Source organism: Crocuta crocuta, unplaced genomic scaffold (assembly GCF_008692635.1).
Source record: "Crocuta crocuta isolate KB4526 unplaced genomic scaffold, BGI_CrCroc_1.0 scaffold25, whole genome shotgun sequence".
Classification (NCBI taxonomy): Eukaryota; Metazoa; Chordata; class Mammalia; order Carnivora; family Hyaenidae; genus Crocuta; species Crocuta crocuta.
This window is the reverse complement of record NW_027532015.1, coordinates 3873903-3896761: the sequence shown is the minus strand read 5'-3', so window position 1 is coordinate 3896761 and position 22859 is coordinate 3873903. Positions and strand designations below refer to the sequence as shown.

The 22859-nt window shown below is 39.7% G+C and overlaps 1 protein-coding gene across 1 annotated transcript in view; it reads left to right on the top strand.

Annotated features, from left to right (window-relative positions):
- The window catches only part of UST (uronyl 2-sulfotransferase), a 296705-nt gene that overhangs the window by 156290 nt on the left and 117556 nt on the right, over positions 1-22859 (top strand). Inside the window, exon 3 of the mRNA XM_077776157.1 lies at positions 14777-14932. Coding sequence (XP_077632283.1) covers positions 14777-14932 — 156 coding nt within the window. The remainder of the gene's footprint in view (positions 1-14776; positions 14933-22859) is intronic.

The following is a 22859-nucleotide window of genomic DNA, read 5'->3' as shown; positions in this document are numbered from 1 at the left end:
ACATTTTGAGCTGATGTTTTAATAAGCAACAAAATAATAATATATTTTATTTGTTGGTGGATTTAATACTTTGCTCATTCTTAAAACAATTTGGAACCATTTATAGAAAATGTAAAATAAAATGATAAAATATAAATGAAAACATATCAGAACCATAGAAAATATAAATTGAAATAGAAACTGTAATATACAGAGACCCTAAGGTCCAAAAAATTGCTGTACTTTAATAACCTTTCCTCTGAATTCCCTGAGAGCCAAAAGAAAAATGGGGTCATAAATGGTTACACAGTTCTTATTTTCCATGAAGCAGAAAAACACTAGTTTTCTAGGTAGTGTAGTAGATTAAAGAGCGTGAGTTTGGTCTTGAATACTAGCTCTGCAATTGACCTTGGACCAATTCCTTAATTCATCTAATTCTCAGCTTTTCATCTTTTGTATGGGAGTACTTGTTTCACAGTGTTGGGTTGATTTACAGATTGAGATAATTACATGTAAGGCACCAACAAATAAGAGCCCTGCCATGAGGGGAAAAAAAGTAGGAAGGTAGGAGAGAGAGTAGCTAATTACTTCCTTATCACAAACACAGAACTGGATTGGGTGATGCTTTATCTTATAGTGTCCCTTGATGATCACCAAGGACATGAAAATGTCCCTTGGTCAAGGCAGCTCTTTTTGGGGCCAAGAATTATGCTCTAATAGACAGCTGTGTGATAGCCCAACTTCGTCCAAGACAAAATCCAGAGTTTACAGAGAAATGGTTGTATTATCTGTTCTTCAATTGATCTTTCTTACATATAATGTCCTTCAGCCAGCCTTTTGATAGATCTGAGTGGCTTTCTGTTCAAGGATATAGTCCCTGGTAGGAGCCTGGAGTGGGGGTATTGATGGATGATTAGCCCCTCCACTTCAGTGCTGTAGCTTGGTCTTCCAGCCTAACTGACACTCTGGCCGGGAGAATGGTCACCTGTTGGCAAGGACTGGATCTTACCCCAGCGCTCTGGAATAGCTCCGGTACAAGAATCAGCACTAGACACTTAAAATCTGTATCCCTTTCTCTCATCTCAAAATTCGGTTTTCTTTATTTTACCACGTTGTTTCTAGCTTACCATGAACTCTGCTAACAAGGATTTTATTGCATATTTGGGTCCAACTCCTTGACAACAAGGGGGAAAATCAGAAGTTTTATATCCAGTGGGGGCTCTCTAACTATATAATGACATTTGTTGCTCTGAAAATTGTTTTCCTTTTTCTCTCTTTCTGTTACTGTTTCCATTTATTATATTTAAAATCCTGATGGCAAATATTCATGTCAATTTTTTAAAAAGTATTTATGGGAATAATGATCTCTTTCATTTAGCAGTGTTTGATAGCCTGAATGTGATCATAGTTCCCTATAGGAAATGGGAAATACTTCATCTATCTTGGTGGGAATTTAAGAAAAAATCTGTTTACCCAGAGCCAAGTGTAGAATGAAAACAGATAAACACCAGCCAGCATACTCCTCTCCATGCTGGTGGATTGGGTCTACATTCCATGGCACACTTATTCAAAATTAATCCATTTAGGAAAAAGATGTACTTGTGAAAAGCCTCCAACATGTAGGTGGTATGACATTTCTTCATCTGAGAGCAATTTAAATGTCTTATTATCATCTCTAGCTAAAAATACCTTATGAATTCTAAATTCTTTTATGGAGTTCATCTTACAGCTCAAGTTCACCTTGTTGCTAATTCTTCATCTCGTGTCAGTGTGTGGGGGGTCATGTTGTCTTATTTACAAGGGAATGTGTGTCATCTGTCCCCTTCTCCAGCTATCAGCAAATATGTGCCAAGGGGATGAGGACAGTGTGGGGACACAGCCAGTAAGGAGAACCTTGTTGTTGAGCAGTGTTCTCTGTGTCTACCTTTCTTACACTCTCTACTGTAGTTGAGGAATGAGGTTCTCAAGAAAGGCGTTTGGAAGGATCAAGAACAATAGGCCCTTTGAGTACTTTGCTCTAGCAGACAGACTCTGTTACTTACATACCCCACATCCATTTCCCCGCAGTCTCCTCCTCTTTAGCAGAAATCCGACTTTGCTTAAATTTTACCCTATGGGAAAGGTAATCCCATCCTCAGCTCAAGGGTAACTAAGTAATTTAAGGCAATAATTACTGTTTCATTTTGTTTGCTAATGGTTAGTGGAGAGTGGGCTGCTGGCTTGGACCTAGCCAAGGAAACGTGAGGGGAAATTTTCTCATGACCTTGCAGGTAAAATTTTCAGATCTTAAGGGAAACATCCGAGAAGGATAGTCTCTTCTTCCCCTGGATTTTGTTATTCTGCATGTAATGGCTGGAATTGCAGCAGCCATCATGAAACACGAGGAACACTAATCTGGGCACAATATTGACTTACCATGATGGCATAGCTGGATGGAACAAAAATAAGGAATGAATCCTAAAACCTCTATACCTAATAACTTCTATTTTGAAAGAGGATGTATTTTCTTTTATTTGTAGGAGAATATGTTTTCCTTATTGTTTGAATTAGGTTGGGTTTTCTGTTACCTGAAACAAAAGCAACTTCACTGATACATGGAGATATTACATAAAACAATCATGGACAATCTTTTTTTTTTATGTTTACTTATTTATTTTGAGACAGACAGAGCATGAGTGGGGGAAGGAGCAGAGAGAGAGGGAGAGAGAGAATCCCAAGCACGCTTCCTGCTGTCAACTCAGAGCCCGACACAAGGCTCGATCTCACAAACCGTGAGATCATGACCTGAGCCAAATCAAAGAGTTGGATGCTTAACTGACTGAGCCACCTATGCACCCCATAATCATGGAAATTCTGTAGCCACGGTTAAGCCAAGTGTTCTTACAGCTGCAGGTCCTCAGTTTCTCTGTCCTGTCTCTCAATATCTGGTGGGCATGAGGCAACACTAGTCCAGAGAGTTGATGAACTTAATATGGTGTATTTTCCTTGCATATCACTTATGCCACACACACACACACACACACACACACACACACACACACACACACACACAGGAATATGTAAAATTCCAAGAAGCCAACTCTACATAGTCAAGTCAAACATGGAGGTCTAGAAAATTCCTTATTAATTCAAACCAAGAAGAATCAGGTAGCTGTACTTTGGCAAAGGGAGAATGACTAAATTGAGGCTACACAGTTTCTAGAAATACCAAGGTCCAGCTCCAGTGTCATGTTCTCTATGAAAGTTCCCTTGAGCCTGTTAAGCCAAGTTCATCACCCCTTCTTCCTCTTCTCCTACTACTGTGTTCACACCTATAGTGAGGCACTTCCACAGGGCATGAGAACAAGCCGGCCAGTGTTCAATTTCCTTGTTAGATCGTGAGTACACATGAAGCAGGGTATTTGTCATAGCCTTTGTTGTATTCATTCATTTAATAGCTATTTGTTGCATACCTGCTACATGCCAGGCATTGAGCTGGGTACTAAAGATGTGGAAATAAGGAAAAGCAGATATACCCCTACAATCATGAAATTTAGAGCCTACTCGGAGACAATCTAATTATCACAATAATCGAGTCATATCATGCTGCTAACCAAATGGCAGACACTCAGTAAGAGCTCAGGAATCATCTGTTGAATTTAGTCACAGAGTTGTCAGTATTCTACAGCGTCTCTAAGCTAGCCTAAGTTCATATTGTAGGGGAAAGGCTCCCAGAGGCAAACAGGATCCAGACTCAGCGTGCAAGCTCTTTTCAAGCCTCTGCTGGCATTGTGCTGCCTACTGTCCTGTTGATCAAAGCAGATTTGTGTGGCCAGGTTCAAGGTCCATGTGGAACGAGGTGACACTTTTGCATGGATGTAGGGAAGTGGGATTAATTTGAGGCCATTTCTGTACCAATCTGCTACACTATTTTAAGTTGTGGGCTGTGTTATAAAAACCTTAAACTTAGCCAAGGAATTTAAACAATGGTTATTTGAATCCAAGAATAAATTTCTTGCTACAAATTCATACTCAAACTAAAATTTGATTCAGGCATTTTAAATGGAAAATAATGATGTGGTTCACGATGAACAGTGAATCTAAGCCTTTGGTCTTCAGACCTTTACACAGTGCTTTGATGAGAGAGGGGGTTACTGACAGCCAAGTATGGCAGTTCCCCAGCATTTATACTATTTGCAGGGAGGACAGTCTTCTCTTGGGACATTCGNGACGCTTAACCGACTAAGCCACCCAGGCGCCCCTGATTCAGGCATTTTAAATGGAAAATAATGATGTGGTTCACGATGAACAGTGAATCTAAGCCTTTGGTCTTCAGACCTTTACACAGTGCTTTGATGAGAGAGGGGGTTACTGACAGCCAAGTATGACAGTTCCCCAGGATTTATACTATTTGCAGGGAGGACAGTCTTCTCTTGGGACATTCATAATGAGAATAATTGACTCTTCTCCCTTCCCACTTCCCCACATTCAAAGGAGATCTTTCTACATTGAATGGTCGGCCCATGCCAGCAATACCTGCTGTAAATTTTGAAACTTACAATCAATAATCAACATTTCTCCTCTATTGCATTATAACAAAGTAGTTTTTAGATTGGGCTCAGAATATAAATTCTTTTTTAAAAATAGGATAAAAGGAACACATAAAAAAAATGAAACTTCAAAGCAGACTCTTAACTNATCAACATTTCTCCTCTATTGCATTATAACAAAGTAGTTTTTAGATTGGGCTCAGAATATAAATTGTTTTTTAAAAATAGGATAAAAGGAACACATAAAAAAATGAAACTTCAAAGCAGACTCTTAACCCTTAAATGTCTGTATAAACTAAAATGTCTATGCATGTTTTATTTGGAGATGAACATGATTAAAACAAAATGTGTTCTAGATCTGAATGGAGAGTTAAAAACTAAGCATGTGGGTCTGGTGGAAAGATTATCTACCCAAAAGTATCTGCAGAATTCCATATCCTAGTCCAAAAGTTAATATAAAAGTCAATTGAATTGATTAATACCAAAAATGGAACAACTCTAGATCTAGAACTGATTTGAGGACCAAATCATTCTTTGTTCTTTTTAATAAATCTGCGACTCTCCTTTTGAGTTTTGTTTAATAAGGAACTTGTAAATTACAGAATACATGGCATATAAGAAAATGTTGAAAATGGCTGAAATTGGCTCAGATTTACTACAGCAATGTTACTTACAGTGTCTTTGAGCCCAACTAAACACACAAGCCACATATACACACATGCACAGGAAGATGCAGGTTAAATAAGAATGCCAAACCCATATTGAGTTTCTCCATTTGATTTTCATTATAAGAGCCATCAAGAAGGTTTAAATAAGGGCTCTTAGAAGAGCAGGCAGGGGATCTAAGCACTGGGTCAGTAGGGCTACTCTGTATATGTAGAAGCAAGACTAAGTCTCATGTAAACACTCTGAAATATTTCTTCAAGGCATTTAGCCTCTAACACTTATGCATCCTCCACATTCTGCTCACGCTTCATATATGTGGCACATGGACGTCAGTTCTCTTTTCTGTCAAACATCCGAGTATTCCACACACTCCATTTTCTACATGCTAAACTGAGGTTTGAATTTTAGAAACTGTAAACTACTGCAGTTGTGAGATACCCACATTAGGGGCTTCCTCTGGCCTGTGATTTGTATACTGACCAGACAAAGAAGCATAAAGAATGTTGCACAATTAAAAGTGAATCTGCCTTTCCTTAATCTGTATTTGTGTGTGTGTGTGTGTGTGTGTGTGTGTGTGTGGCATTTGTCAATTCAAAATTTGAAAGTACTCATCTTGTCTCTGGCATTGATAGCATTCACCCAAGGTCACCTGAAATTCGAGTTTTTAATCAGACTAGAAATCTTTTTTTTTTTCTGAAGAATACTTCAATGTTCCAACTATGATGGTTTAATCATCACATCCAAAAATTGCTTCTGGCTCCTTGTGAAAATTGCTTCTTTGTATGAGGATTCTGTTATAGTATAAAGGATATTACATTCCTGGAAATAACATAATGATATATATAATGGAGATAAGGACCTTAGATAGACCAGAATGGAATGAATATTTAAAAGTGCAAGGTGACATTCAGATAACCCCCCAGATAACACCTGTAAGTATTGTACAACCTGCCTTAAAATCATGGGATATGAATAGGGAGGAGCCTTGAAATCTTTCGGTTCAATATCCCAATTATATTTGTGGAAACTTTGACCTGGAGAAGTTGTTCAAAGTCACTTACTCAAGGTCCCTCAACTAGTTTGGCCAAGGAGAAAGCCAAAGTTTTATGATTTTCAATCCAGGGAACTTTCTCCACATCACCAAACTTTTTCTTATGTAATAGAGCAAACGAGAGTGTTTCAAGATATGAGTGTTAAGAAAAATTGATAGGTTTACCTTATAGTTTTAGGAGACAAGAAAACCAAAAAAGCATCATTAGTAATGACAAATAGGACAGCGTTGGTTCTAAAACAACCCTGAATAGTATTTTTATCCAAACAGTCTATCTGTTTAATAGATTTTTTTTTAAGTAGCCACTATGCACATAAAATATCCCATCTATTACAGAAATAAAACAGATTGGCTTGTAATGGATTTGTAGCTTTCGTCTTTCTGTAGATAGCACTAAACATGAAATTGTTTCAAGTTTCAAGGGAGAAAGGAGAAAGCATAAGGTTCAGATTTGGCAAGCCTTCTGGGAAAAGATAGGTTATGAATAATTAGAAGACACAGGGATGGCATTTGAGAGCTGTGAATAGAAAGAACTTTCTATTCAAGAGAGAAAAATAGAGTTCTTAAATGGGTCCCATGTGTTTCCTCCTGTCGTGTGGAGGAAATTGCCCCGAGGGTCTGGAGAGTTGATGGTGATTACCGAGTGGACATGCATTTGTCAGAGGCCCTACAATGGTTTGATGGTCAGAAGTCAGCGACATGGGCTCCGGCGGCCTGGAAAGCACAGCAGGGAGCCTGAAGCCTTGTGTTGTGCAGGCTGTGGTGTTTGGTGATGGTCTTAAAATCAGCAGAGAGCTGGAAGTGATTAAAACTGTGGAAAGGAAGAGAAACCTAAGAAGAACACAAAAGATTTATTACGTGAGCGGCCCAAACAAGCGTGGGACAGAAATGACAAAGGTTCCGAAAGAAGACTGTGTACACCTTGCAGGTGGTACCCATGTTTTCCGCACAAAATGCTGGAACCAGATTTTTGTATATTTCTTTTATGAATATATTTAACAAGGAAAAATACTAAAATCTCGTTTTAAGTTTTAAGGCTTTTCAGGCTCTATCTTAATGGCAATATAGATTAAAGTGAATAATCATTAAAGAAGAGAGGATCGTTTATTGGCTTACAACCCAATCTTCCACTTTTATGGATGAGGAATGTATGACGTGGTTGGCTCCTAGCACCACAGTGTCCTAGGGAACTTTAAATGGAGGACCCACCAAATGGATGTGAACAGCTACTCAGAGCCTTGGGGCACCTGGGTGGTGCAGTCTGTTAAGCAACTGACTCTTGATTTGGGTGAGGTCATAATCTCATGGTTGTGAGATGGAGCCCTGCACTGGGCTGCACGCTGAGTGAGGAGCTTGCTTTAGATTCTCTCTCTCCCTCTGCCCCTCCCCTGCTTGCATGCTCGCGCTCTCTCTCTCTCTCACACACACACACTCTCACTCTGTCTCAAAACAAAGTCATGTGGACAGGGACAACGAGAAGCAGAAGTGTCTCTGAGTCCAGGACTCACAAAGTCCTGACTGTGACTGTCCCCATATCGGTCTGAGTAACCATGGGACAGAGGGGCTGTAAAATACAAGGGGCAGTTTTGTTCCTCAAAGAAAGCAATTCCATCTTCAGCATAATATTAGTACTAATATTTTGACGTCTAATGCTTTGACGATGGGTAGTGTAGATTTCAGTTAATGTACACATTCAGTTAACCAACACACCTATTCTAACCATTCTAGGTAAGTAGGCATTAATATAGTGTGAACATTTATCGGGCTAATCATGACTTTTAACTATGGGTTGGAGGCCACGGGCACTCCAGGGAGACCCAAGGAAGAGGGGGCAGTGTTCTCACCTTCTCCTTTCCAGCGTTTACACAGGCAACCCTCTCCCCGACCTTAGCTCCTTCGTGGTAGCAGAGGACCCCAGGAGCATTTTAGAGCTAGATTCCTGACCCTCGTCCTAGACTTTCTGTTGCAGTTAGTCTTAGAACAGGGCCCAGAAATCTGTAGTTTTAAAGTTCCACAGGTAATTCAAATATACAGCCATTTGGGAACCACAGCTTGTAACATACCATATTAAATGTCATTTTGCAAAGACTTAAAAGCAGGATTGATGTTAATTCTTCCAAGGAGACCGGTCCCCAGGGACTCCTGTAATCATACACTATGAAAGTCTTGGTCCAGACCAAGCTTGCTTTTTTACCTAGAAAGTCTTCTTTGTCCTCCTTCCCATCACAGATCAGGGACAGGCGATTGAAATCGTGCACGTCATCTGGTGGTAGTTACTGTTGTGCTCAGGATTTTGGAAAGACTTCTGTTTATTTGGCATGTTCTACACAAGCCTGTCAGCCCCTGGGGATTTGTGGCATTTGCAGAACTTACAAGGCAGGCAACATAAAAATATATAATTCATAGAGTGAACTATTTTGGAGCTCTCCCTTCCCTTTTACAAATTGGCCATAAAATAGAAACCACAGACATAACATTCATAGAACCATAGTTGCCAAGAATGAAGAATCATTTGGGGAGTGGGGGAGGATGAGGACTTTTAGTGTGTACTTCTTTACAGGGCATCCAAAGAAAGAGGAAGTGTTAGAAATTTGTTTGCAAACAATAATGGTAATATTCCAGTTGGGGTATAGTTTTCTGCCTGATACTTGGCAGTTTTTTGCCTGATACTGTTGAAAAAAAATGGCAATGTTGAAGTTGACCCTAAGAGGGCTTTAAAAGTCATTCGGTATATAATTTGAGGGGCATTTGCTTGTCTTGATAGACATTTCAGGCATATTTGGGATTGCATATGTGGTTTACTATGACTTACTGCTTCCTGTTTTTCCCTTTCCTGGTGGAAGTGGTTCATAATACGCAAGGCCCTGTGATTGCCTACAGTAGACTAGAGGGCGGAGTGAAGGGAAAACTACATTCTCCTACTCTCCTTCACCCGTTAGCTGCTTTGATGTTCTGGGATTACATTCGCTTCTACAACATGTGCTCTGGAAGGAGAAGGAGAGGCTGTGTGATTCCTGTCAGTTCCACCCAAACATTCCAAGGACTTGGGTAATGGATGCATGATGGCCAGTGACACTGGTTGACATGGTTGACTGTTGAGAAATAGCATTTAATGAAGGTGGACATATTCAAGATATAAAATAGGAAATGGTCACTCTCACATAGGTCACACTCAAAATTATTTTCACCATTTGATGTTACATATTAGAGAGTCGTCGTAGGGGTCAGAGGCCCTGTGAGCTGGGCTTTAGTTGTTATGTGCCGCTTGTTGACCTCGAAAATGCTGAATGATCTCTCTGAGCCTCAGTTTGTTCATCTAAAAATAGTCATGATATCTCCCTCACAGGGTACTCGAGAGGATGAAAAGGCAACATAAAAGAAAGCCTTGGCCAAGCCAAACACAGATTAGACTGAGTGTGACGATGATAAAGAGGAGGGGTGCTGGGGTGGGGAGGGGATTGGAGCAGGTGGATTATTCTAAATTTCTCTAGACCTCCAACTCTGTTGCTCTGTGAATCTGTGATCTATAGAGAAGAAGAGGGCACACTGGGAGTCCCTTAGGGGCAATTAATGATGCTTAAATTATTTGATAATTTAACCTTCTAGAGAAATGCACAGCTAGAGTGAAGACAGTTACACTCTTTGACTCAGTATTGTTAACAAGGATTAAAAGCCGTTACATGGCACAAGCCTAGCACAGGGTCAGGGTCAGCCTTTCATAAAAATCGGTTCCTTTCCCCTTACTTTTCCAGAACCAACACTTCAAATAAAAAATGACAATGATTTTTATTTATTTTTTTATTTTTTATNTAAGCGAAAGTTGGACGCTTTACCGACTAAGCCACCCAGGCACCCCAACAATGATTTTTAAAGCAGACCTTCAGGAGCAGATCTGTAGCTGTACCAAAGCGGGGATGAATCGACTTGTTGCCGTTCCTAATCTTAACACCTTATCCAACATCAGCACATTGATCTGGCCTGCTAAACTTGCCAATTTCCAGAGCATTACCTAGGTTCTTTTAGAAAATGATTTAAAAGCCCCATCCTAACTTTGAGAAAGGTTTATGTTTGTGATGATAGATGTTGTGTCTTTAACAATCACAAGACTGATTCCAGAAGCTGCATCTGAAAACACATTTTCTAGCTCAATTTTTGTACCCTGTAGCTGTATTTTGGTGTTTACAGAAATGGCAAAATAGAGTCACAGTGGGAATGTTAAGCTCTCTTTTCTTTTCAAATATTATTGTAGATACAGCTGCAGGAGGAACAGTATAGGGGATTTTTGTTTTATGGAAGTGTTTTTCTTTAACCAAGTTCGGATTGACATATAACATTATGTTAGTTTCAGGTGTACGGCATTATGATTTGCTATTTGTATACATTGCAAAATGATCACCATGATAAATGTAGTTAAATCCATCACCATATATAGTTAAAGAATTTTTTCTTGTCATGACAAAAATGTTCTTAAATAACATATAATTGTTATGATAATAATATTTTATTAAAAACTTTTTTAATGTTTATTCATTTTCTGAGAGACAGAGCATGAGTTGGGGAGGGGCAGAGAGAGGGAGACACAGAATCTGAAACAGGCTCCAGTCTCTGAGCTGTCAGCACAGAGCCCGACGGGAGACTCAAACCTGTGAACCGCGAGATCATGACCTGAGCTGAAGTCGGTCGCTTAACCAAGCCACCCAGGCGCCCCAAATAACAAGTATTTGTAACTGTTATTTGAGAGCCTCCCACAAGACTAGTGAAAGAATTGGAATGAAAATTTTTAAAAATCTAATACATAACTGGAAGGTATATAATATCTTTAGTTATTAGCAAAAAGAAATAGATGGGAAACCTGCTATTGTGTAATTCCCCGAGAAATTCAGGAGAAATTAAGTGTTTTCACCAAAGGTTTGTAACTAAGTGGCTCTCAGTTCTTCATTTAAATCTTCTAAGATACACCTGTACTCTTGGAATAAAGTGCTTGTGTAGGTGGTAACTCATCTTCTTGGTCAGCAATTCGGACGGAACGAACACTCTCCCTCGCTGTTCTGTACTGGGCTAGAGGACAAGGAAAGACACATTCATCCCAATTGTTAAGCAGTTTATTTCTTGAAAGAAATTAAAGTTTGTGTTTATATTGGCAGCTCTGTCACAACTGTAGTCTAAACTCCAGCCTGGTTATTATGGAAAGTACAGCTTACAAACACTGTTAACGTCCTGTTATAGTTCAGACTCCCTGGATCATAACTTCATGAGGAAGAACATATCTGATTTATCTGAATATCTGAACTTCTGCAGCTGTTGCCAGAGAGCACTAATTTTGGGGTACTCACTGAGAAAGCCCTAAGTAAAATGACCTATTAGAATGATTATCTTTTTACCCTGATGCCTTTCATTAGCGTTTGGTTAGAAAGATCAGCTGTATTTGAAGATTCTCCTGGTCTCACATTTTAGCAAAACCATTGTACTAATCACTGTCAAACAGCATATTAAAGCCCTCATAGCATCCAACCAATCAATGTTTGTTGAAGCCTTATATTTATATACATGGTATATTCTAGGCAGTATGAGGACACACAGTAGAAGATATTGACTGGTCCTACAGTAACAAGGTGTTACTCATTAAAAAAAAACATTCTGGAAGAATTATATCAAAATGGTACATGACTGGTTGCTAAGTGAGTGGTACAGATATGATGTTACTCCAATGACAGTTAACCTTTAAGCTCCAAATTTATGAAATGCTGCTCTGCCTATAAAATATTTCAGAAAAATAAGTAAGCCTATAATTACAGAGGCAAAACTCATATTACATACAGTAGGCAAGTTTGGGGTTTACTTATGTTTATATTATACTATATTCTTTAGCTTTGAGCCTTTTTGTGGCCTTCTGTTATGAGTATGTGCTGAAGGAAGGACTCTTGATTATCATTTGTCCGTTTTTATTCAATGCTGAGCATTCAAATGGAAATATTTTTATTGGGGACATAAGTATTTAGTCAGATTCCTTTCATAATGACTTCTTAGTGTCTCAGAATCATTTAAACTGAGCAATTAGAAAAACAAAAGAGGAGCACCTAGGTGGCCAGTCAGTTAAGCATCTGACTCTTGCTGTCAGCTCAGGTCGTGACCTTGTGGTTCATGAGATCAAGCCCCATGTCGGGCTCTGCACCGACTGTGCAGAGCCTGCTTGGGTCTCTCTCTCTTCCTCCCTGCCTGCCCCTCCCCTGCTCGTGTGCCTCTCAAAATAAATAAGTAAACTTTAAAAAAAAGAAAAAGAAAGAAAAGGCATCCATATTGGGAAACTATCTCTGTTTTCAGAAGACATGATCTTGTGTATAGAAATTCCTAAAGAATCCACACAAAAAAGCTATTAGAGCTAATAAATGCATGCAGCAAGATTTCAGAACACAAGATAAATATACAAAAATAAACTGTGTTTTTATCAGTGGACAATCAATACAAATGAAATTAAATGAACAATTCCATTTGTAATAGCATCAAAAAGAATAAAAGGAGTATTAGGCTTGTACACTGAAAACTACAAAACATCAGTGAAACAAATGAAATGAGAACTAAAGAAGTGGAAAGGTATCCTATGTTCATGGACTGGAAAACTATTATTAAGGTGTTAGTAGGCCCCAGATTAACCTACAGTTTCAACACAATCCCTATCAAAATTTCAATTGTCTTTTTTGCAGAAACTGACAAGCTGGTCCTAAAATTCATATGGGATGCGAAGGATCCAGAAAAGCCAAAAACGGTCTTGAAAAAGAACAAAATTAGAGGGATTCATCCTTTTCAATTTCAAACCTTACAACAAAGCAGTAGTAATCAAGACTCTGCAGTGTTGGCATAAGAATAAACACATAGATCACTGGGGTAAAATTGAGAGCCCAGAAATAAACTCATACGTTTATGGTTAGTGGATTTTCAACAGGATGCCAGACAATTGAATGGAGAAAGAGAAGTCTTCAATAAATGATGCTGGGACAAATGGATATTCACATGCAAACTAATGAAGTTAGATCACTAGCTCACATCACACACAAAATAAACTCAAAATGAATTAAAGACCTAAATGTTTCCACTAAAAATATAAAACTCTTAGGAGAAAGCATTCTTGGGTTAGGCAATGATTTCTTAGATATGATACCAAAAGCACAAGTCACTAAAGAATTGAACTTCATCAAAATTAAAAACTTTTGTACTTCACAAGACACAGTCAAGAAAATGAAAAGAAAACCCATAGAAATGGAGAAAATATTTGCACATCATATGTTTGCAAACCCAGAATAAATATAGAACTTTTGAAACTCAATAATTAAACAGACAAATAACCCAGTTTTTAAATGGGCAAAAGATTTAAATAGACATTTCTCCAAAAAAAATATCAAATGTCCAATAAGCACATGAAATATGCTCAACAGCATTAGTCATCAGGGAAATGCAAATCAAAACAATGAGATACCACTTCACATCCATTAGGATGACTATTAAAAAAACAGGCAATAACAAGTGTTGGCAAGGATGCAGAGAAATTGGAACTCTTATGCGTTGCTGGTGGAAATATAAAATGGTGCAGCTGTATTGAAAATGGTTTGGAAGTGCTTCAAAAAATTAAACCGAATTGCCATAGGATCCAGCAATTCCACTCCTAGGATAGACTCAAGGTGAATCGAAAACATATGTTCACCCAAAAACATACGCACATGTTCATTGCAGCATTTTTCATGGTAACCAAAATGTGGAAACAATCCAAATGTCCATCAACTGAGGGATGTATAAACATGATATGGTATATCCATACAATGTAATATTATTCAGCCATATAAAGTACAGATTCATACTATGGTATAGATAAACATTGAGCACATTATGCTAATTTAAGAAGTCAGACGCAAAAGATCACATATCGTATGATTCAATTTGTAGGAGATGTCCAGAATACTGTAGGCAAAACCATAGAGTCAGCAAGTAGATAAAAGGTTTCACGGGACCAGGGTAGTGAGGGAAATGAAAAGGGCCTGTTAATGGGGATGGAGTTTCTCTCAGGGATGATGAAAATGTTCTGGAATTAGATAGTGGTGATGGTTGCTCAACTTTGATAATAATTAAAACCACTGAATGGCCCACTTTGAAAGAGTGAGTTTTTATTGATGTCTCAATTTTCAGTTTCTGTATTTTTCCTTGGGCACTCTACAAGTTAAGTTCTAAGGAAGCATAACATAACTTGCAAGAGCATATTGTCATCAAAGCACATATTTATATATTTTGTTCCTAAGAAGAAACAAAAGAGGCTTCATAATTAGGCTTAAGGTTGGCATAAAAGCTTAACCAGTTTTAAGTATCAGTGCAGAAAGGTAATGAGTCCGCTGTTTCTCTCAGGTCATACTGGAGGAAAACCATGAGTTCGTTGCTTCTGTTCTCTTTGACTTGACATAGACCCTTCTCGTTTAGATTGATCACACAATTGTTGTCCTGAAATTGAGGAAAGAATCCTAAGTATTTTAACCCAAAGTCTCATATTTGCTCTCTCGTTCTTTCCCAGGTGCTACCTTTTCCGAGCCAGGTGGTGTACAACAGAGTAGGCAAGTGTGGGAGTCGTACTGTGGTCTTGCTTCTGAGAATCTTGTCAGAGAAGCACGGATTCAATTTGGTCACGTCAGACATTCACAACAAAACCAGGCTTACTAAAAATGAACAAGTAAGTTGTCTTTGCCCATGGTTAAAGTGTGCTTTGTGTGGATTCATCTGTGTAATTAGTGGGTGCCTTACCAGACATGCTGCAAACACCTAACAACTGAATAACAGAGTTGCAATGTCGTGCTGTATTTTTGCCCTCCTGTGGAAGGAAGTGTAGGTTAAAGTCTGAAGGCAGTCTTTAGACGGGAAGTTACCCTGAAGGGATACTTTTATTAAGATGGATGGAGGACAGTATACACTCGTCAATATCTATTTAGCTAAAATTAGCAATGCATAATTGTCAAATAGTTACACCACTGAGCTATAAATAACCCTGACATTCTGACGACAAAAATAAGAAAACTATTTTAATTATTTCTTCTTTTCCATTTTTTCACAATTTCTCTGAGTCTTTATGGTTATATTGAAGAGAAAGCTCTCTTTGGGCTAAGAATCTGATTAGGTGATGGGGCAGGAACTTCTTACTGTGAGTGGGCTCAGGGCGTCTTGAACTTCCAAAGCAGCATTTGGCATATTCAGTGGAAGCCAAAGAATTGCTCCATTTCCCAGGAAGAATTGTCTTTTTTTTTTTTTTTTTTTTTGAGAGCGAGAGCGAGAGGGCTCAGATGAGCAAGGGACAAGGAGAGAGAATCCCACAAGTGGCAAGAGAGGGAAAGAGAGGGAGAGAGCTTTCACCCAACGCAGGGCTCGTTCTCACCCGAAGTGGGGCTCCAACTCCTCCAATGCGGGGCTCAAACTCACGAACCTTGAGATCATGACCTGAGCCAAAGTTAGATGCTTAACTGACTAAGCCACCCAGATGCCCCAAGAATTCTGTCTTAATATAGCCAACTGATGCAAGTGAACATGCTGGCAGTAGATTAGTGGTGCTGTAGTCCTTTAGGGAGCTACGAAGACAGATTTTACTCTGTAAGCTGATACAAAGGCAGGGTCAACAGTCTCCATTGAGGTGCTTTGCTCATGTACAGAAGTTAGCTGTAGTGCTCGCACGATCATTTTACAGGGTCAGATTTGTTTGCCTGGTCTCACAAAAGTTGCTTCTGTCCCCTTAGATAGTTAGGATGTATGAGTAGCCACCAGCATAGGTCAGGGTTTCTTAGACAACAGAACCAGTAGAATGGAGATATCTAGATAGATAGATAGATAGATAGATAGATAGATAGATAGATAGATAGAGGTTCATTATGAGGAATTGGCTTATCCAATAACAGAGGCCAAGAAGTCCCACAGTCTGCCATCTGCAAGCCAGAGACCCAGGGAAGCCATTGGTGTAATTCAATTTCAATCTAAATGTGAAGGCTTGAGAACCAGGGGAGTCAGTGATTTAAATCCCGGTACAAGGGCAGGAGAAGATAAGACGTGATATCCCAGCTTAATCAGTGAGGCAGGAAAACCCGGGAGAATTCCTTCTTCTCTAGATATTTTGCTGTTCAGGGCTTCAAGGGATTGGATGGTGCCCACCCACTCTGGGGAGGGTGATCTACTTTACTGTATCACGTGGGATCTACTTTACTGAGTCCACGGATTCATATGCTAATCTCATCTGGAAACAGCCTCACAGACACACCCACAGATATTATTTACTATGGGTACCCCTTGGTCAATCAAGCAGACATGTAATATTACCCATCCCACCACCCAGTGAGGATGGAAATTTGGGGAATAAACATGGCACATGGTTTACCATAGGAATGAAACCACAATTAATGAAAATGTTTACACATGTCCACCTCTTTCTGACATAATCCTCACCTTTAAGGCATTCGAAACCTCACAAACAGAAGGGATCTCATTATTAATTTATGATAGCCCATCATTCTCTCTTATCTTGGGGGCTAGTAGGACTCTTTTAAAACCCTAGCATAGCTGACAGTCCTTGCCGTAAAGCCAGTATGTTCAGTGTCTTCCAGTGTAGAGATCAAAAAGCCCATGCCTTTGAAAACTTCTGTGAAAGGCTCTCTGAGTATCAAGTTTGAATTGTCACTCCCAATTAGCAAAACAAATTTAGAGATCTACCCTTAGGGGTTGTGCGGTAGGCTTTTGGTAGAAAATAGAAAACAGTATATTTGGTGACATTTAAGGATATCGCATTTTATGAATAACTTTAATCGAGGGAGGTTCTCTTTAATTTCCTTACCTGATCAAAAAGCTAATATTACCCGGCTGGCTATGCCCCTCTCACTGCCTGAAAGAGAGTGGCTATAAATAAATAGCCTATGTTATTGCAATTTTATTTCAATTATCACATTTAGTTTTCCTTGGAGTCCTAGGTCTTTGGGTCTGCTTATCAGATTATATTTAAATATTCCTATGCATGCAAACTATGCTCATTCTCAGATGCCTCATCAAACACTGTAGCTTCATTCCCACTGTGAAAAGGGGACAAACAACCCAGAAAGACCAGGAAAAAGGTAACTAAAGTATTAGACGCTGGGATGTTCAGGAATGCCCGAGAAGAGAGAGGACAACAGATGTGTTTAAATGTGCTGGGGTTTTGCACAGATGAACCTACTTTATTTCCTATGAGAAGCAAACATGAGAAAGTAAAATACAGTTGTAACTGTCAAGGGACATATTTTAGACTTAAAAATAACAATAATTTCTTAATGGTATATACATTGTTAAATCTTGAAAGGGTTAAAGACAAAGTCATCCTCTTCCTCTAAACGAGAGGTTAGCTCTCATCTGTTTGGAATGATTGGCTTGTCTGGAAGCCAGGGAACAGACTAGACAATCTCCCAAAGTTCTTTCCAGCCCTGTGATTCTGTGATACAGTTATACAACTTGTAGCACAATCTGTGTATGGTGTAGTTGAAGCATTTCTGATTCCTGTGGTCCATGTGACCTAGAATATATTTCATTACTTGGTTATTTCAGATTTCCATTGAGTTACAAGGCATGTCCTAAGAACTCAAGGGACTGGTAAGGTAGGGAAAAAAACAAACAATTTTGATGTGAAAACAAACGTAACGAGTGACAGCTGCCTCTCTGCCGCTAGCTGACTGGCTATGACGTGCAGAGGGAGCCAAGAAGGGACAAGAACCGAAGTTTGAGGAAGTCCAGGAATGTTTAAAGGAACTAACTGTTCCCATGTTACATGCACCCCTTTTGCTAAAGTTGCAAAGTGCATAGAACAGGAGGAGGGAAAAAAATATTATTTTAGCAATATATTCAAGAAACAATTTGTGGTAAGAATAGCTCCTCTGCTTGGTAATTTATTAAAGGAAAAAAGAAGAAGTGATTTAGGAGGTGAGTTAAAATTTTACAGTCCGTGGTTCTCAACCTTAAGCAGGCGAGCTCTGAAAATGTGTTCCCATGGAAACATTGTTCTCCATAGTTAATAACAACTCCACTTCAGGTGCCGTAGGAGTTAAACAGGCTCTTGTGGGCTGGCCAGGCCTCCCTCCACCATGTAGAACATTTCTTTTATGAGCAAATGTGTTCCAAGTTCCCAACTACTGACTTACAAATGAACTTTGGAGTAACATCCACTTATAAGACTGGAATTATCTATACCCAGTCTATTCGTACACAAAGGCACTTGTCTGGGTCAGAGTCAAATCTGTGTATACATTTCTCCCCAGAGGGTAGCTGTCATTACACACACACACACACACACACACACACACACACGTACACACACAGTACTAAGTTTAATAAAGTCCATTTAATAGAATAAGACACTGAAGGGCTTATTAAAAAGGAAAGAGAGCATGAAGACACCAACTGTTACAATGCCAATAAAAATCCCATTACATCTGTCCTCATAGAAATAGAAATACCATTGAAGTTTGTATTTTTAAAACTACCTCAACAGAAGACCACAGACAGCTGCTGCTGGCCAAATGGCGGACCTTTTCAGGGGATATGATGCAAGCTCACAATGACATCATTTCATTTATACTCTGAAACCAGATTTCAGTTTCTTGGACTGGTGTAGATGATCTCTTGGAAGTAGAGATTTTGAAAGATAGGGAACTATGTTCCAGAAGGCGGGGGTGTGATCGCCAAAAGACTCTTCGCTATCTATGTTAATGGTCTGATGCTCATTTGGGTCTGAGTACAGGATATAAGGATCCAGAATTATTTCCTTCTTGTCGGAGAGGGGGCAAAAATTGTTGGCATCTGAGCCTCAGAGATGGACAAAGCAAATAATTTCACATTTTTATTTACGTTGGAGCTATTGAGAATTGCAGATTGGAAACAGCACTTAACTACATGCTAATTATTTTCCTTCATTATTTCATTTAATTCTTTTGGACCAAAAATGATATGAGTAAGTGAGTATAATTCTTTATTTTATGGATGGGAAAATTGAGACAACCAGACTAAGTCACTTTCCAAATGTAATATAATAGAATGTCCGTGCTGCGTGGGCTCGAACCTAGGTCTTCTGAACTAAAGCCATTCTCCTAATGCAGTGGTTTTCCCCTCCAGCCGCACAGCAGAATCTCCGCAGAGCCTTTTGAAACATCTAGTAGCCATGCATGGCCCTTCTGGAGATTGCGGGGTAGAGTCCAGAAAACGTTTTTACTTTTTTTTTTTTAAATTAAGTGTCCAGACTATCACGCAGCCTGTCCCTAAGGGTGTCCCTGCAAATCTTAGCCCCCTAAGACACTGAAAAAAATTTTTTTAAACAAAATATCATGGTTAAATACATTTAGGAAATGCTGCTCCCAGGTCCTCCCTCTAGGAGACTTATAACAAGTGTTCGCATTTTAAAGACTGGGAATTCTTTCATGAAAGCCAAAATTGGCAATCTCTTTATCTGGCTTTCCCCTAGACTTTCCCGGTCTTAGTTGAAGGGGAGCCTTTATGAGCATTTGGGGCTGTCACGCGCATCCCACAGAACTTCGACTCACAGCCTGGAAAATGTTGGACTAACCTATCCGCTTCTGTCAGTCATGCCTGTAAAGCTCCTGTTTCACTATAAACTTCACATCTGCTCTGAGCTGTTCAACAGCTATTCAAAGGACCCCAACCTTGAAAAGTATTCAAAGGATGGAAGAGACAGAAACCCTGTACCCATGTGCTCTCGGTTGCTTTAGTCTTTGGGTCAAAACCAGAATTTCTTCACCATGTTTTAAACTTCCCTTTGCCTTTCTCTGACCAGTGCAAGCTCTAAGCCTGACTGTGGCTATGTAGCAGAGTGACTCCTAAATGGAAAACTCCCCTAAAGAAACCGTGGTGGATTTGGATATGGGCTAGAGGCCACAAAGGCCCCTCCTAGGTCTCCCTAGGGCAGGGGTATCTGGCCTCTCCACTTTTGTTTTTTGTTTTTTAAGGTTTATTTTTGAAAGACAAAGAGAGCAGGGGAGAGGCCAAGAGAATCCGAAGCGGGCTCTGAGCTGACAGCAGAGAGCTTGACGTGGGGTTGGAACTCACAAACCCATGAGAATAGACAGGACCAGAGCCACAGTCGTACACTTAACCAGCTGAGCCACCTAGGCGCCCCTGGCCTCTCTGTTTAATAACAAACTCCTTTTTGGAGTCAGTCTCACTATTGTTTATTCATTCGTTTTGGTGAATACTTATCGAGGACTTACTAACACTGTATGTTAAGCACCAGAGAGCACACTGGATTTTTGTGTACCTTATTTCTAATCCTCTAATTAACATTATTAGGAAGGTATCATCACCCTATCTTATAGGAAGGAGCAAGTGTTCAAGAAGAATGGGGGAGAATAAGACACAAAAGTGAACTGGGGTCAGATCTTGGAGAACTTGAATGCTAGGCTAAGGAGTTGGAACTTCCCCATTCAGTGGGCATTGGAGAGCCATTAAATAAAGAATTCTTAACCATGACAGACATCAAAATCTTCTGGGGAGCTTATTCACGACACATTTCCTGGTCCTACTATGAAATACTGAGTTAGACTCTTTTTTTTTTTTAACGTTTTATTTATTTCTGAGAGAAAGAGAGAGAGACAACATGAGCAGGGGAGAGTCAGAGAGAGAGGGAGACACAGAATCCGAAGCAGGCTCCAGGCTCTGAGCTGTTAGCACAGGGCCTTATGTGGGGCTTGAACCCACAATCTGTGAGATCATGACTTGAGCCGAAGTCGGACGCCCAACCGACTGAGCTGCCCAGGCGCCCCTGAGTTAGACTCTTAAGAGTAGAGCCCAAGTATTTGTATCTTTGAGGAAAAAAAAATTTCCAAAGAAGACTTCATGCACAATTCTAGTGAAGAATCATTGCATGAAAGGCTCTAATTATTAGAAACATGTCTTTTTATTAAAGTGAACCCTCCACTAAGCAAGAAAAATTCCCTGAGGAATCTCTCAAATCTAATGAAATCTCTGAAGACATTGTGTTTCCTCTGAAGTATGATCAAGTGGTGTCTCCTCAGGAGCCTACACATTTATCCCAGGCATATTTCCCTTGCTTGAAACCTTCTGGAAAAGTCTCCGTAGAACGACCCTCAAAGTTTCCTGACTCTATAGTAGTAGTGACAGTGTCCCCAAGCATCAGAGCTGCTCCAGCCAGACCTTGAAATCAAACCAACAAGATTAGCAGAGAATCAGTCAATCTCCAGACCACAGAAAGGATGAACTCTGCAAACAAGGTCTCATCTTGGATTCCTACAGACAAAAGCTGAGTCCACTAAATGGAAACTCAGTAGAAAGAAAAGGTAATAAAGGAGGTAGAAGCCACAAGGCCTGAACAATTAAAATGTTTTCTCCTCCCCTTCCAATTGTGGCAAGATGGACTTTGCTCTTCAGACCCAGCCTCTTTGCCTTGTTCATCTCATTGCCTCCCCCCCAGCCCCCCATGGACGTATTCTTCATTGCAGGCATTTGCTGCCATGAGCCGAAGTTGGGGAGACCATCTTTCCTGGAGCTCAATAGGCTTCTTCCCCAGGCAGGAGGAAGGCGGGAAGCTAACCGGAACCTATAGCCCTACCCCCATGCTTTGAGGTTAAAGAGCCACGGATGTCTCCTCTGAGCTACTCCTTATTTCGCTTTGATGTGTTAAAAACATGTCTTTTCTTTCATTAAGATGTTTTCCAAATTATAGGGCATCTGGTTACTCACAAGTGACACAAGGATTCAGACCTGACTAGGGTCAGCACTCTGTCAATTACTGCTGACAAGTATTTTCTAAAGAAGCCGGGAACAAAGTCTTTCACTCACTAGCTGTGCTCGTAGAGCCACAGGTAAAGGTTTTCTGCTCCACCACCCCAGCCAGTTAGATTGAAAACAAGATTTAAAGTTATTTCCTCACAGATCGCCTGCATTATAAATTCTGTTTGATTCTTGCCTTTTTTTTCTTTTCTTTTCTTTTCTTTTTTTTTTTAATAGTTTATTGTCAAATTAGTTTCCACTAATTTTTTTTTCTTTTCTTAAGCTCAATTCTTTTTCATTCTCAGATGCAGTGTGACTCAACTTCTTCCTTTAGATACATTCCATTCCATAGCTTCGCCCCCTACCCAGCATTTTAAATTCATTCCTGTTCTTGTGAAAATGTACTGTTTTCCCACCTAGAACTTTTAAGAATAGATCTTCTCTGATATTTTAATGCTTTTGTATTTTATTATTTTTAATGCTTTTCCACCTGTTGTAACTTTCAGTTTTTCAACACATCACAGGACAGGTAGATAAAACATATCCCCATAAGCCCTGTTTAGTCCCTGGAGTTATTTTGCTAACCGACCTCTTCCTCCCCCTTTTTAAAAATTTGTTTTGATGTTTTTATTTAGTTTTGAGGCAGAGAGAAAGCACAAGCTGGGGAGGAGCAGAGAGAGAGGGAGACAGGAACCGAAGCAGGCTCCAGGCTGACCGCAGGGAGCCCATTGTGGGGCTCGAAATCACAAGCAATGAGATCATGACCTGAGCTGAAGTCACACACTTAGCCACCCAGGCACCCCCTTCCTCCCTTTTAAGAGGTTATGTAGAGATCAAAAAGCCCTGGGAATGGTAGGATTGCA